The sequence below is a fragment of the Platichthys flesus genome, chromosome 4 (assembly GCF_949316205.1).
Source record: "Platichthys flesus chromosome 4, fPlaFle2.1, whole genome shotgun sequence".
Classification (NCBI taxonomy): Eukaryota; Metazoa; Chordata; class Actinopteri; order Pleuronectiformes; family Pleuronectidae; genus Platichthys; species Platichthys flesus.
The window spans coordinates 19,180,517-19,196,263 of record NC_084948.1 but is presented as its reverse complement, the minus strand read 5'-3'; the positions used below and the strand labels follow the sequence as shown (position 1 = coordinate 19,196,263).

The following is a 15,747-nucleotide window of genomic DNA, read 5'->3' as shown; positions in this document are numbered from 1 at the left end:
GAGATCAATATCAGATAGAGAGATTTGGCCTGAGAGGAGGAATGAGATAACACAAGCAATAGCTGCTTTACCAAAATAAGAAATGACGAAAAAGAAAGCCGGAACAGATGTATGAGATAACGGCAGCTGGATGTCACATCGTCCACGTTCTTGTGCAGAATCTGTTTCACGGCTTGAATGAGGAGGAAAAGGGGGACTTGTCAAAATACATTTTTGCATGAAAACATTTGTGATGGATTTGGTCTTGGACTGTTCGTTGGCCAAAACAAGGACTTCAGGAAAGATGTTCACATCTCAGTGAGATCAGAAAGAATGGACAGAGCAGTAAACAAAGGGATTTCTCCCAGAAATGAGTTGGGACGGCGAGATGGAGAAGGGGACGATTAACTGAGTATGTTTGCCTGCGTTCGGATTATAGAGCGGCCATCTGCCACTATGGGATTATAATCAGACAAAGACATATACTGTGCAAAACAGTGCAACCAAACTCTAAACTCAGGGGTTAAAATTTCTCCTAAAAACGTATTCCAGTTTTGATACCAGCCATGTGTCAGCTTTTAGAGTTTTACAGTGTTGAGGCATCCTGTCTTTGACCGTTCATGCGGCACAGAAAGAGATTAAGATAAAGATGACGGTATGAAAGTCATTCCTCCGCCCTTCTCCCTCCCCGCTCTGTCTGGCACGACTCCATCCGAAACAGCAGATTGACATCTCGACCCTGACCCACACTGCCCACACGCTCTCTCTCTCAATCCCTCCCTCCTGGTTCCACCATCCCCTCTCCCCTACTGGCCGTCTCTGCACACACTCAGCCCGACAGCTCCTCCCCCTCTTCAGCCCGAACCAGACGGAGAGAGGCGAGCGGGAGTGTGCTCTGCGTTTCACCGCTCCACCTCCCTCCCCTCTCTGCTTCTCTCTCTCTCTCTCCCTCTCGTTCTCACAGCCCTCCTCCAGTCACTGCCCTCCCTCTTTTCAGCTTTGGGGAAGCAGAGATCGAACCCTGCCTTTACAGACAGACCGCAAAAACACAGGCAGGAAAAGATAGATTTTAAAAAGTAGAGAGCAGGTGAAGGAGTGAACTGACTGGAGAGACAAGCAGGAGAACCGATTTGTAGATCGTATCAGGGATCAGGGTGGTGGGATCCCCCCCTCGCCCCCCTTCCTCGCCTCCTCTCCTCTCGTCACTGCTGGAATACCACCGCAGGGCTGGGAATCTTCTCCCAGTCCCACTCCTGTTCCCCCCAGCTCAGCCAGCTCAGCTGTAGGATGCTGTGAAGGATGGTCCACCAGGAGAACTGTTCTTACAAGGTACTTCTGAGAGATGAAGGACATGTTGCATAGTCTAATTGTTTATTTGTCAGTTTTTACAAGCAATACCCTATACCCTATAAGATGATATCCTTGCTGTTACTCTACTGTTTGTGTGAATATTTATTTATTTCATTCAGTTTAACGTGAGTCCTTGAGCATCAAGTTGAAACTAGGTTGTGTTATTGCCGAGCCTCGGAGTTCTGTCTGTATGTGATTGTGCTGTGAATCTGATGTCTTGCCGGTTGCTAAGAGAGCACTTGACTCGAGGGAGTAATGTCCTCCTCCACCTCCTCCTCCTCCACCTTCATCAATCCCTGTCAAGGAGGCATGAGTCGTGTCACCGCTGAACAGTGTGTGTGTACAAATGCATTCCAGGCTGTGCTTTTCCTGCTGAGGAGGCATCTTATTCAGTTTAGGTTGCGAGAGAATTGGAATGGCTGCTTGCAGGGCTGTGTACGTGTGTGTTTACGAGTGTGTCATTCTTGTGGCACATGCGACAGCAGCGTCCCACTTTATCTAACGAGGAATAGGGAGTAACGAGGCAGTCGTGATTAAAAAGAAAGCGAGAGCAACACAGCTGTAGATCTGCTCTTCTTATAACCTGCTCCGCCAAGGGGAGGAAAGTCTGCAATGCAGTGGAGATGGAGAGGGATGGGGGGGAGAAAAGCAGGGGAGACGGATGAAAGGCAAACTGATATGAGCTGAATATGTCGGGGGAGGCATTGAGGGGGAAGGATGGAGCTTCTTTGATGGAGGGAGGAAGTGATGACATGAAGGAAACATGGGAGTTCTGGAGAGATGGAATGGCCTTGTGGGCGTACTTAACGTGTCTCATCAACGTGCAGCAGGAAACCTGAGAGTTTTATTTTTACATTCAACCGTTAAATCTACTTTCGGGATTAAATGGAGTCTGATTGATGTGTTTCTGTTTTTTCTTCAGCTGGATTTCCAATTAGTTGACCGACTTTCTGGAATTCTAAACATTTACAAACAACCATTTCTTATCAATTCCGTGCACACCCTCCTAACTCTTAGATTAGGTTTATAGAAACTCTAAATTCCCCTGAGGTCGGCTCTGATTTGGAATATCAGCTGTCGGAAACCCAAAGAAAAGAGGAGAATTTAGCAAAACCTCTGTGCCGATCCTGCAAGCTCCACATATTTGTATTTGCATGTCAGGGTGGTGGATTTGTGCTTGTGTGAACGAGGGAGCAGTTGTGTAACAGGATAAGGATTTCCTGCCATGTTCTTGTGGTAGATAAAAATCTAGATGGGGCGACAGCAGAGAAATGGCAGCATGAGGAGGGAGAGAGAAGCCGATAAGCTGAGGAAAGTGACGCCGAAGGGGCAACTGGAGACGGAGATGAAGCAGAAGAAGGGAAACCAAAGCATGAGGTTGAGAAACAAGGAGAAAGAGAAAAGTGAGAAAGGAAGGAACATTTTCATAAAATTGCTCAATTAAAAAGCATGACATGGCTCTGACACAAGGGATGTACCAGAAATGATAGATGGAGTGAAATACGGAAAAGAATGAGAGAGCGTTGAGTGGAACCGAGGGTTCAGCCTCTGATAACAGCAACTCTCCAGGGGCCCCTCAATTAGACTGGTAACCTGGCAACCGGCAGGCAGACAGCGCCCCTCACACGCAGATAAACCCCACACACACACACACACACATATATACACACACACATGCACACACCCAAGGATGAAAAGTAGCAAAGGGCCATGGGGGAAAGGAGAGAGGAGAGGAAGCGAGTGAGTGAGCGGTTTAATGAGGGGATGAAATGGACCAGGAGTGCACAGATTAAGTGGAAAAACGAGCGAGGTGTAGTCCCTGTGTCTCGGTGTGTCTCCTGGGACAGTCCATGTCTTGGGGTGTATCTGCGTTTGTTGTTTTCGGCTGCTCTAGTTAAGGTGTGGTCCGTCTGGCCTTGGCTTTTGATGGTTCAACGCAAAGTAGAGGAGAAATGACAGAAGACTGGGGGGGGGGAAGGCATTGCTCCCTTGTTCCTCCCATAATGTCGGAGGCAGGCTTTCATCTAATGTAAGAATCCATTGGCCAATTAAATCGCAAGCTGACCTGCGGAAAAAGCTGTAATTCAACCAATTGACCCACAGTTAACCCAAACCACCTATCGATTTAAACCCCGTCGGTTTTGCAAATTAACCACGAGGCCAAAAAGAGCATCTGAAGTCAACCAATCGTCTGCTGAGGCCGTCTCCTTCGCCGTGATGCTCGCGCCTCATTTCATTAAGTGCCTAAGTGAGCTCAAAGCACGCTGTTCCTCCGCGTGTTTACTGGAGGCATCGTATGTCATCCTGTTTTCAGATTCTCATGCAAATCTATAAATCCTGCCGTATTGCTGTCGGACAAAGAGGATGAAGAAGGGTGATGGGGAGATTTATCAGCTTGGCCCCAGAGCGTCATCTCCGGCCGTACGTAAACTGTCAGCTTGCCGAGGCCTGCGAACTCTAAAATGAATCGCGGATCCTGTCACGCACAGAGTCTGTGTGGGTTAAGTGGGGTCGGAAAAGTGGTCTCAGACTTGCGGACCCAATTATACTGACTGTGTGTTGTGCATATGTGCCTACAAGCGTTTTGTTCTACGCTAGACTGGAGAAGGGTGAAGAAGAGCTCCAGTGTCTGTGTAACAGAATATGAGGTGTGGCCTGATGAATAATGAATGAGGAGCAGCAGTACAGTAGATGTGTCTGATGGATCGCGCTAGAATGACAGAGTTAATCGATATGGGCTGAATAATAAAACCACAATGGGGGATCGCAGACAATATGAACGCCTCTAGTTTGCCAGGAAACACCAAACATGTCCCATCTGCAGCTCCTACCTCACAAACACATAAACACGAGTCTTCTCATTTCACTTTCATACTAGAATACCAGTCCCCTTAACTTCTAGATCCAAATGTAATGGGTTCTTCCCTGACTCATACCACATCTTTTCTCGATTTGTACTTAAAACCAGCCAACAAACTGGGACTGGGGGGATAATAATCTCCATTGCGGAGGTAATAAAACAAGTAAGCACTAACTTTACAATAGAAATTGTAGCCTTGAACCAGTTACTCTGTAATTAACAAACAGAGACCACACGAGAGAGGACATTATATTTAAAAAAATATCTTTCTCCAACGAACATTGAGCCAAATGTGATCTTTTTGCTTTAGGTAGATTTAGGTCATATTTAGGCCGACCGTGTTAATCTATGTAGGGAGGAACGTTGGTGTGTCTTAGTACCCGCCCAAATAAAATGAGTCAGAACTGCAGTTTCTAAAGTTATAGGACTGCAACTGGTTTGTGTCTCGCCCCAGCAATCCTCTGTTTCTCATGTTACACAAGCGTATACACTTTTCTTTTATTCGATACAACCTGTCAGAGACATCAGCTCCGTCCAGCGCTGGCCTCTGTGTGGGCCGGTGGACTTCCCGATGGGACGCCCTGTGCTCCTCTCTCACAGACCAATTTGTTTGGAACACAGAGCCATCGCCATGGAGAAATTCTAACCACGTTGCTATGGCAGCAGCCCCCTTTTCTTTTCCTCCTCTTTCCAAAATAAGATTCAACATTCCCTTCATCTGTGTCAGTAAACGTGCTGTGGTTGTACAGCATCACACGAGCACACAGACACACACACACACACTTTAAAGTATAATGTGATTGTTTGCAGAGATTGAATGTACAAACAAACGTGGAGTGGGTGTCATAAAAAAGAGCGAGTGCACCGTGAGTGTAGGTGCGTTCGTATCAATATGCTCATGCGCAAACACACACAAACACACACAGACACACACACACAGTGCCATTGGCCTTGGATCCGAGGCTTACAGGAGGTGCCAGGAACCTTCTCTCCCACAGTCACCCTCTGTTCACTTGGAACAATAAGCCATTCTGTGTGTGTGTGTGTGTGTGTGTCTCTCTCTCACACACTCGCTCACTCACTCAGCTGACCGGACAGTCAAGCCACCACACCGACCTGTGTGTGTGTCTATGTGTATACCCATTTGTGTTACCTCTCTAGGGCCTTTCCCAGTATTACAAGGAACATGTCAGGACCAGTGACCTCATGGGGACCACTGCCTGGTCCTAACGGAGCGAATCATCAGTCAATCATTGAAATTACCAGATTTAGGTTAAAAAAAGAGACAATTGTAATTATGGTTAAGTGAAGGTTCGGGTTAGGTTTGAATTGGTCATGGTTAGGGTCCAAGTAAAATTTGGTCTACGATGAATCAAGGTCAATACAAAGTCCTAATATGGGTAGCTGCTTAAACCTTTGTTTGTGTGAGTGTGTGTGTGTGTGTGTGTGGGTGGGTTTGTGTGTGTTTGTAGATTCCCTCTGCATCTGCAGCGCAGGTAAATCCCATTTGAAACAGTGGTGACTTCACCTTCACTATGAAGTCAGACTTAGTAATGAAGCCGAGATTCAGAGGGGCCTAGTCTACCCCCCCCCCCCCCCGCTTAGGACGAAACGGGCTGCACACACTCACGACTAACTGTGCGTGTTTGTGTGTGTGTGTGTGTGTGGTGTCTGTATTGTCCACGGCAGCAGCAGCCGTCCATGTGTGGGTGTATTTAGGAGGCAGCCAGACAATTCGCTTACTCTACCCATAATCCTTAGGGATCAACACCGACTCAAACCCACTTCCTATTTCTTTATTTATTCTATTCATCAATGCATTTGTGTGTGTGTGTGTGTGTGTGTTTGTGTGTGTGTGTGTGTGTGTGTTTGTGTGTGTGCATGCGTTGGCGTGCACATGTGTTGAAATGCTCTTGATGTTATCATGCAAATGCATTATTCCCCAACTATCTTCATCTGTGAAGTTATTCTCGTCTCTGTCTCTCTCTCAGCAGAGTTAAACAGATGAGGGTGACTCGTGTTTATCAGAATCACTTGGTATTCTCTTGTCTTCTCATCTTTCTTCTCTCATCTCTGATGAATCCCTTTGTCCTTGGCCATTTTATTTTTTTAATCTCATATCCCTGTCTTCCATTTAGATCCCCGACTGTTTAGAAAGATTAATCTTGTGAAACCCTCCCAATGCAGAGAGATGCTTCAGAAAAAAAGGAAAAAATAGTGCTTCAAATATTAACCAGATTTCCCACAGAATGAGGTCAGGTTTAAACTCTTGTGTGTTTCTGTCACTTCACAGAAATCCTATGTTTCATTCCAACATTTTTCCTAAACTGTGTGTTCATTGGATTATAGCTTTTAACAAGGGATAACCTGGGAAATTACAAAATCATAGTAATAACAACATTTGAAGGTTAATTGTAGGCTAGGGTAAAAGGAAAATGAACAATCAAAGAGATAATAATAATTAATAAGAAATAAAATTTGAGAGAAATCTCTCTACTAACAAGGTAACGTGTGTAGTGATTGAAATCAATACCACTGTAATACCTGAGTTTCAGTACCAAATCTTTACTTTTATGATTAAAAATAATGACTTTCCATGATCCATTTTTCTATCTTTTATATTCGTTAGTATTTACAAATGGAAATTGGATAATTTTTTAATAATCGTTTTATACTTCTCGTCTGTCTTTTAAATAAACTAGCCTCTAACTGCTATACAGATACAATTTTGTTGTTCGAGGGATTCTTAATAAGCGTTTTTCATCTCTTCAGGGAATAGGTGAAAAGTGATGATAAATAAAATGGTAATTTAGGATGGCTCCGTAAATTAAAGTGAAGACTGTTGAGTGATAATAAATCTAATTTAATTTTGTCCCCCCTTCAAGCGTTTGGGGTCGAACTCTGTCCATCTTTGGTTTTAGAGGGATTTATCTCACAGGAAGGCTTTTATTGCACTTAACTTAATGAGATGCCAACCTTTCTCTGCTCAGTGTGTGTGTGTGTATGTGTGTGTGTGTGTGTGTGTGTGTGTGTGTGTGTGTGTGTGTGTGTGTGTGTGTGTGTGTGTGTGTGTGTGTGTGTGTGTGTGTGTGTGTGTGTGTGTGTGTGTGTGTGTGTGTGTGTGTGTGTGTGTGTGTGTGTGTGTGTGTGTGTGTTTGTGTGCATGTGTGTGTGTGTCTGTGTGTGTGTACGTAGAGCAGAATAGAGAAACATGAGCTCTAAACCCAGTAGACTCTATCAAGCTGAGCTGACATAAAACAAGTGAACAATGCTGCTGAAATTATTATTTTTTATTCTTTTATTTCATTAGTACATGAATTTACTTGTCTCTGTTTTATATACTGTCACAAATGGTAACAATCCTTAGTTAATATTAATGAATTAAGTTCTAAACAGAAACATCAATTAATACAAATAATCATCAGTTGCAAATTTCAATTCCATTTAATGCTTTGTTTTGCTTCAAATGAATTATGTGCTTATTTCCACGTCAACATGCTGATGGTCTTCTAATTCCTTGTAGTGCCTTATTTTTAACGTGTGTGTCTGTGTGTGTGTGTGTGTGTGTGTGTGTGTGTGTGTGTGTCTGTGTGTGTGTGTTAGTGTGAAGTAATGTTCCCCTGCAGTGTCATATTCTGCTGCCATATGTGGATATCATTTTCTGTCTGGGCGGTTATGACAAATACATGATTCATGGGTCGATAGCGTGTCTCAAAGATGAGATCAGTGCGCACCACGCATGGAGAGATTGAGAATGTAAGTCACCGTTTCATGGCACAGGAAATATCTGTGCATGTGAGAGGGTGTGTGTAAGTGTGTCTGTGTGTGTCTGTGTGAGCATGTGTGTGCCAGACTAATGGCCCATTGTGCTCTGTCAGAGTTTATTCAGCTGGCCGGGGCTGATGGCTTTGGAGTCCAGACTGTTTTTACCTTAGCAGGAAGAGAGCACAGCACCTCCTCTGTTACATTAACACCAAATATAATTTCCCCCTCTTAAAAAACATTTTAAGATAATCTCTCTTTCACGAACACAAACAAAACCATTCTGGATAAAAGGGTTTGGAAGCAAGAGAATGAATGGGACAGATAGAATCCAAGAGATTGAAGACACCAGGAGTCAGGAAAACCCACACATGGGCTCACACAGCATTAACACACACACACATGTGTCATCTAACCACACACACATGGGCTCACACAGTATTAACACACACACCAGACACACTCGGACAGTATTGCTATCCCATTGCTGAGGTGTGTGTTTACAAACTGGCGGTAAGCAGCTGCTGTCCTCACGTCAGGGCGTTAAACCAGAGAAAAAAACACCAGGGTGAGTTTCTCGTCTCCCTCCTCCCTGCTGCTCTCCCTGGCTGTGAGAGGCCGCCCTGTCCAGAGGGTGGAAGGTAGGGAGGGCCCAGAGAGCACTTACCTCTGACCATTGTGCTTTCACCAGTCCTGTGGGAGAGGCAGCGGTCCTACCGAGAAGTAGTAGTCAGAAAGTGCAGGGAAGCGAAAGAGAAATGGTGTCACAGCATGTTAGAGGGAGATAAGGCAGGAGAGGAGAAGATTTTTGACTGGGAGGATGATGTGCACTGACTGGTCCCAACCTCAAGAGTCGGTGTGGACCGAGCCAATGACTGGGGAGTAGAACAGGAAAGGACAGGATGACAGAGAGGGAGGGAGCAATGAGGGAGGCGCTGGATAATATGGATGGATGTGGTGGAGTGGATGATGTCATCAGGCAAGCGTCCAGTCTCTACCTCAGCGATGACTACAAAGAGGTAAAGGGCCATGTCGTGTTTTTGTGTCTGAGTCCATGATCCAGTTCTTATTTATTAATTTATTGAATCCAAAGCATGCTGGGGTCTGACTATATCCAAGCAAAAATCGAATTAAACTACCAGCTCCAAAAATGTGTTACGTGTTGGACTATTTCTTGGCCGGAAGCCGGGGCTAGCTCCAGCAAAACTCAGTAGCTTGGTAACCTGGAAAGGTTCTACCAGCACTTTACCAGCCTTAACCCTGTGACATGTTAGTTTTTACTTTCACAGTTTAAGTATAAAGATTCATTTATCCATAAAGACATTGACTCATGTCTTTACGTATGAAAAATTAGATGCATGCATTTCAGATGATGCAGTCATCCACGTGTCTGGTTGTTAAGCAATGCATCCACTAGAGGGCAGCGCAGTCGAGAGTTTCTAATAAGAACACTTTTCGTGGCGTGGAGGAGGTTGTGATCATGTTAAGAAAGAGCCAAAAGCGTCTGTTTGTCCTGGAGCTCTGGTGAAGTAACATCATACAGACGCCTGTCATTTCTCACCACCTCTCAAGGTCTCTCCTCAAAACCTTGGCCCACTTTTTAAATGTCCTCCTCGTGTCCTGGGGTCATCTGGCTGGAACTCTTGGCTACACTTGTTTGTTTACTTTGGGACTGGCAGACTGGCTGTTACCCTGTGTTCCTCCTCTTTATGCTAAGCTAAGCTAAACTAGCCTGCTGCTGGTTCCTAACCCATCTAAAACAGACAGCTGAAGAAACAATGTTCTCTCTGCAAGAAATCCCAAAAGGGTGTTTCTAGACTAAGGCTGATGTTATGCGTGATGTGTGTGGGTATTGCAGTGCTCAGATATTTGGGGCAAAGCTATGACCTCATGGTGTGAGTAACCAGGCTTTTCTTCTCAAATCTGCTTCATTCTGCTCGGAGAAAAAGCAGATTCCCACAAATTCCGAGTCTTGCCTTGTGGAGAGAAGCTCAAATGTCACTTGGTGACCCATTGTCCTGTCTAAACCCACTTCATGCTCCCCATCTCTCCTCCCTTCCTTTGTAATCCTCTCCTGGTTTCTTTATTCTTTCCCTTTATCCCACTGCAACCCTCCCCCTATTCTTTCCAACCACCACATACAAACACATAGACACACACACAAACACTCATATGCAGCTCTCTACCCACATGCTGAGTCGTTCTCTCGCAATCTGAGTGACAGGAGCAGCCTGGCACTGACCTACGGCTGAACTGCATGAGGGGTCAGAGGTCAGGTCGTTTATCTGGGATGGAATGTGTGCTCTGCCCAGACAGACAGGTCTCAGATAGCAGAAGAGGAGAGATCCGTCTCACACATTCGAACGGACGGTTTTAGCCTTCGAAGACAAGATACAGACTTATTATTGGTAATAGTTGGCCTATTTTGGAAATATAAGATTCAGATCAGAGGATTGGTTACCTGACTACAGTACTATAGTGCTTTTAGTACTTTCTAGTCTTATTGACGACTCAAAGTGTCACAAATAAATCACATTCACTCATCACACACATATTCACTGCTCCTTCTATCACACATGTTTCCGCATGCTCAGATTTAACCAGATTTTCACCCGTCTATAACTTAAAATATAGTCTTCAGTCAGCATATGTGCCATTTGAAGAATTAGTCAATACTTTTCTATGTGTTCTTGCTGAAAGGAAAACAAACTGAAGTGGTATTGTATGTGTGGGCCTATTTTATGACTGTACAGATCATTGACAAAGTGCCAGCACAGCCATTACCGGCAGTTTAGGGTTCAGTGTCTTGCCTAACTTCAGCATGCAGGCTGGATGAGCCGGGATCGAACCACTATCCTTCTAATTGGTGGACGACACGCTCTATCTCCTGAGCCACAGCCGCCTAAAAAGAGGAGTGACACCTATGTCTGATCCAAGTCAGAGTGGAAACAGGGGTAAACCACTTTCCTGGCTCTGTCGAGGGAAAACAAAATCCAGCCTTTATTCGCCTTCCTGGAGTTGTATCCTCACAGTTCATCAAACTTCAGTTTTGGTACTTTTTAACAAATAATCCCCCAAAACGTCGATCTGTTCCTTCAAACGGTGCATATGGCGACTGAAGACTCTAATTTAAGACGTGTACATGTGCAGATTGGTTCAACGTAAGAACTGGAGAACATCTGTTTGAGCTGTGAGGTTACACAGCGCAGTCACAACACACTCCAGAGGAGACACAGTGACCTTGTATCTGTTTGCAGAGCTGTGAGCTCAGCAGCAGCTCGCTGTCAGGCCTTGGAAATATATCAGAGGTGAAGCTGTTTCTGTTTGGTTTCTCAACACCGCACACAGCAACACACAGACCCACACACAGCACAACCATTCCTCTATGAATAGCTTCAGTTTATTCTAGAACACATTTGGTCTTATACAGGTGTGCTTGTAATCTAATGCTTTCTGCTTAAAAAGAAACGTAGCCTGTGTTCACGAGACCTGGTATTTCTGTGTGTGTGTGTGTGTGTGTGTGTGTGTGTGTGTGTGTGTGTGTGTGTGTGTGTGTGTGTGTGTGTGTGTGTGTGTGTGTGTGTGTGTGTGTGTGTGTGTGTGTGTGTGTGTGTGTGTGTGTGTGTGTGTGTGTGTGTGTGTGTGTGTGTGTGTGTGTGTGTGTGTGTGTGTGTGTGTGTGTGTGTGTGTGTGTGTGTGTGTGTGTGTGTGTGTGTGTGTGTGTGTGTGTGTGTGTGTGTGTGTGTGTGTGTGTGTGTGTGTGTGTGTGTGTGTGTGTGTGTGTGTGTGTGTGTGTGTGTGTGTGTGTGTGTGTGTGTGTGTGTGTGTGTGTGTGTGTGTGTGTGTGTGTGTGTGTGTGTGTGTGTGTGTGTGTGTGTGTGTGTGTGTGTGTGTGTGTGTGTGTGTGTGTGTGTGTGTGTGTGTGTGTGTGTGTGTGTGTGTGTGTGTGTGTGTGTGTGTGTGTGTGTGTGTGTGTGTGTGTGTGTGTGTGTGTGTGTGTGTGTGTGTGTGTGTGTGTGTGTGTGTGTGTGTGTGTGTGTGTGTGTGTGTGTGTGTGTGTGTGTGTGTGTGTGTGTGTGTGTGTGTGTGTGTGTGTGTGTGTGTGTGTGTGTGTGTGTGTGTGTGTGTGTGTGTGTGTGTGTGTGTGTGTGTGTGTGTGTGTGTGTGTGTGTGTGTGTGTGTGTGTGTGTGTGTGTGTGTGTGTGTGTGTGTGTGTGTGTGTGTGTGTGTGTGTGTGTGTGTGTGTGTGTGTGTGTGTGTGTGTGTGTGTGTGTGTGTGTGTGTGTGTGTGTGTGTGTGTGTGTGTGTGTGTGTGTGTGTGTGTGTGTGTGTGTGTGTGTGTGTGTGTGTGTGTGTGTGTGTGTGTGTGTGTGTGTGTGTGTGTGTGTGTGTGTGTGTGTGTGTGTGTGTGTGTGTGTGTGTGTGTGTGTGTGTGTGTGTGTGTGTGTGTGTGTGTGTGTGAACAGTGGGTTCTTGTCTCCAGCCAGGGAGTGAGGTCTTGGTTGGCGAAAAAGCCTGCATTGTGCAGAACAGTGGGGAGAGCGTGTGGTGAAAAATGGAGGGAAAAAGAAATATTACTAAATTTAGGGAGTTATAAATAAAGGGTCTCACTTTATAGAAACAGTAAGTACAAAAAAAAAAAGAGCCTGAAATTAGCAGCTGCTTTCAGACATGCACTGAGCTTCAGGCATTTTCCTGACATTTTACAAAAAGGATTTGAGAACATTAACGTCCGAGTCAGTTGCTCGGGATATTTTCTTAAACTTTACGTTCCAGCCCCGTAGTAAATACCAGTAAAACGTCTGCGTTAGCCTATAGAAAAAAAACCTGCGGGAATGTGGGAGGTTTGTTAGTGCAGATAATTTAATTCAACTCATTCCTCTAATATAGATTTTCCAGGAAGATTTGAGGGCTCAGAACAAGCGCCCTGCCGTCCACTGCGGAGGCTGAACCCCCCTCGGCTGTAGAGTCGAGTGGAGGAGAAAGTGTCTTTGTCAATGAGGGTTTTCTCTGCTGAGGAAATTGCCTGGTGAATTTGAAGAAAAACACAAATTAGCCCAATTGTGTTCGCCCCCAATCTAATTTGGGCAGCGATGGCTCTCATGCTCAAGGCCAGGAAATGAATGGGGTGGTTAGGGAGTCTCTCTCTCTCTCTCTCTCTCTCTCTCTCTCTCTCTCTCTCTCTCTCTCTCTCTCTCTCTCTCTCTCTGACTCTCTCTCTCCTTATTGGCCTCGCTGGCTCGTTATCTTGCTCTCTATTCTCCCTTAGGAGCCAGCAAGTAATTTATACAAAGCTCATTCAGTAACATTATTCAGTAATACACACAAAAGGTTGCAATAATGACCATTTTAGTACGTGAGCCAATCAAAACAGCAGAAAGTTTGTGTTTTCAGCCAATGACATGCAAGGGGTTTCATCTAATTCACTTAAAACCGAAACTGCAAGGTTTTCATTTCCCTCTACAAGAAAGAAAAATACTATAATTCCCTCTTTATTGAGGAAGTACATATTGAGATGAATGTAATAGAAAATACATCTTAAAAAGATAATGAGATCAGAGAGAGGATGAGCTACCAGTAATGGATTTGTAGATAAGTAAAGAGAGGCAGGGACTTGTGTTTGCTCCTCATCTCACACCTCAACCTTTCAGTGGTGTTTTCCTCACGTTCGTAAATAGTTTATGGGGCCACTGTGATGACTTTCTCACCTTAAACAACACACCCACCAACCCACACACACCCACACACACACACAGACACACACAGACATGTCGTTTAACAGATGATGAGTCATTCAAAGTTGTGTTGTCAGGCGGGTGTGAGAATCGGGAAGAGAGAGTCCTTTATGCTGATCCAGCTGCAGACCAGTCACTTGTGGGGAGTTTTTTCACTCTTCGGAATGTAACGTTCAACCCTTGATCCCATCCGTGATGTTGCATCTTGACTAGTTTGCAACTGACAAAAACCTTCTGACATTCTTTTGGACTGAATAATAAATCACAAAAATAATCAGCAGATGAATCAATAGTGAAAATACTTGTTATTTGCAGCTCAAAGCGCAATCAAACAAATACCCGTCTTACTAATAAGAAAAACATTTGACTTTCTCACAACTCACGTCAAACAATTTGTATTGTTTGTGCAAAGCTGTGTGTATTTTAAATAAGCAACAAATAGTTTGTCCTTTCGGGCTGATGAGCGAACCGGTGGCCATGTGGGAATGTATTGGATTGGCCGTGTGTAACTGAGAACACCAGCAAAATAGCAGTTTTTACATCATTGTAAACATTAGAAGAAACAGTTTGTAACATAATGGATAAAGTTTGTCAATGTTTAAAGTATTTGTACCTAAGAAAAATGTCTGATAGAGATGAAGGCAGCAGCAATGACACTGGATGAGGAGTTATTGTCAGTAATGGTGGAGAATGCGAGTAGGTGTCTTGTATATCCATCAGTTCCGTTGTAATCATAGTCCATGATATGATCAGTATTTACAAACGCACTGATCTCTAACAGATATGCTGGTGTAGTTCCATTACTTTGTGTTCTGCAACACAACTTCCTGTGGCACACTTCCTTCCCACTTGTCCGCATCACAGCCCTCCTGTTCTGTTGATTTTCAACCTTAACCACGCAGAGGCAGAAAACGGTTAACAGAGCTCAGTGAACCTGCGGCTGCTGCTTTCATCTCGGGTGCAGTAGCTTGACTGACAGTGTGTCAGCTGTATTGTAGTGGGTGATGTATGTGAACATGAATGTGTTTGACCTGCACTGCACCGCACAGGCTGCTGCTGCACCTTTGAAGCTCTCAAGTGTGTTCATCTTGACTCCCCGGGCTATCTTTCAACACACACACACACACACACTTGCTTAAGGGAGCAGTGCCAGGCCCAGACCTCTACATGCCTGTGTGTGTGTGTGCTGGCAGTGCCAAGTGCGTCTTGCGGGCTCTTGTGTGGAGTGGGATTATGTTAATGTGTCCTTGGTGAAGGCACTCTCACCAACGCCTGCACACAATTGTCAAGAGAGACAGACAGAAAGAGAGGAAAAGAAGGAGAGACGAGAGGGTTGAGAAAACGAGTGGGAGAGAGGTGAGGGTGCGGTGAGCGATTTGGAGAGAGGAGAAGAGAATGAACAACAGAGATGGCTCGATGGCGGAGGACTGAGAAGGAAGGAGAGGGACGTGAGTGGAGTTTGGGACAGTGAGAACAAGAGAGTGAGAGAAACAACTGGTGAGGCTTGAGAAAGCATGGATTTGATTTTAAGGCTGGCTCTACTAATTTCTTCCTCACCTTTATTCTGCTCTCCTCTTCTTCCTTTGGGCATTTTTCTATTATTTCATACGGATCCGAAATGGGACACATAGAGGTGGGGAGAGGGAAATTAGGTCTCTGGCTGGATGTGAAGCAGGAGTTGATGTGTCTCAACCTTTTGCTTTTAGAAACAACTTTTAATATAGTGCACAAAATCGTCTAAACCACTGGAAAGGTTGCAAGGGGACATTGGGCAAGAGGCGAGGGTTCACCCTGGATAGATCTCCAGTGTGTCCCAGGGCCAACACACAGAGACACACAAACACAAGTGGTCAGCACTGTGTGAACGTTAATACATCCAGGATGATACCAGGTCTGAACAGGGCCTTGGAGTCTCTCATCAAACTGAACCCTGCATGTCTGTGGACTGTGGGAGGAAGCCTGGGAGTACCTGGGGGGAAAAAACAGGCAGGACCGGGGGAGAACACGCTAAGGCCCGAAAAAGGGATTTGAACCTCTGCAAAAATAATTTCATCCACTTCA

General features: G+C 45.0%; 1 protein-coding gene across 2 annotated transcripts in view; it reads left to right on the top strand.

Annotated features, from left to right (window-relative positions):
- The window catches only part of schip1 (schwannomin interacting protein 1), a 40,770-nt gene that overhangs the window by 13,944 nt on the left and 11,079 nt on the right, over window positions 1-15,747 (top strand). The window contains exon 1 of one of the 2 annotated variants that reach the window (XM_062386490.1): window positions 8,604-8,970. The exons of the other annotated variant lie outside the window; for it this stretch is intronic. Coding sequence (XP_062242474.1) covers window positions 8,854-8,970 — 117 coding nt within the window. The 5' untranslated portion in view covers window positions 8,604-8,853. Of the gene's footprint in view, window positions 1-8,603; window positions 8,971-15,747 lie in introns of those variants that run through there. 2 annotated transcript variants of the gene reach the window in all.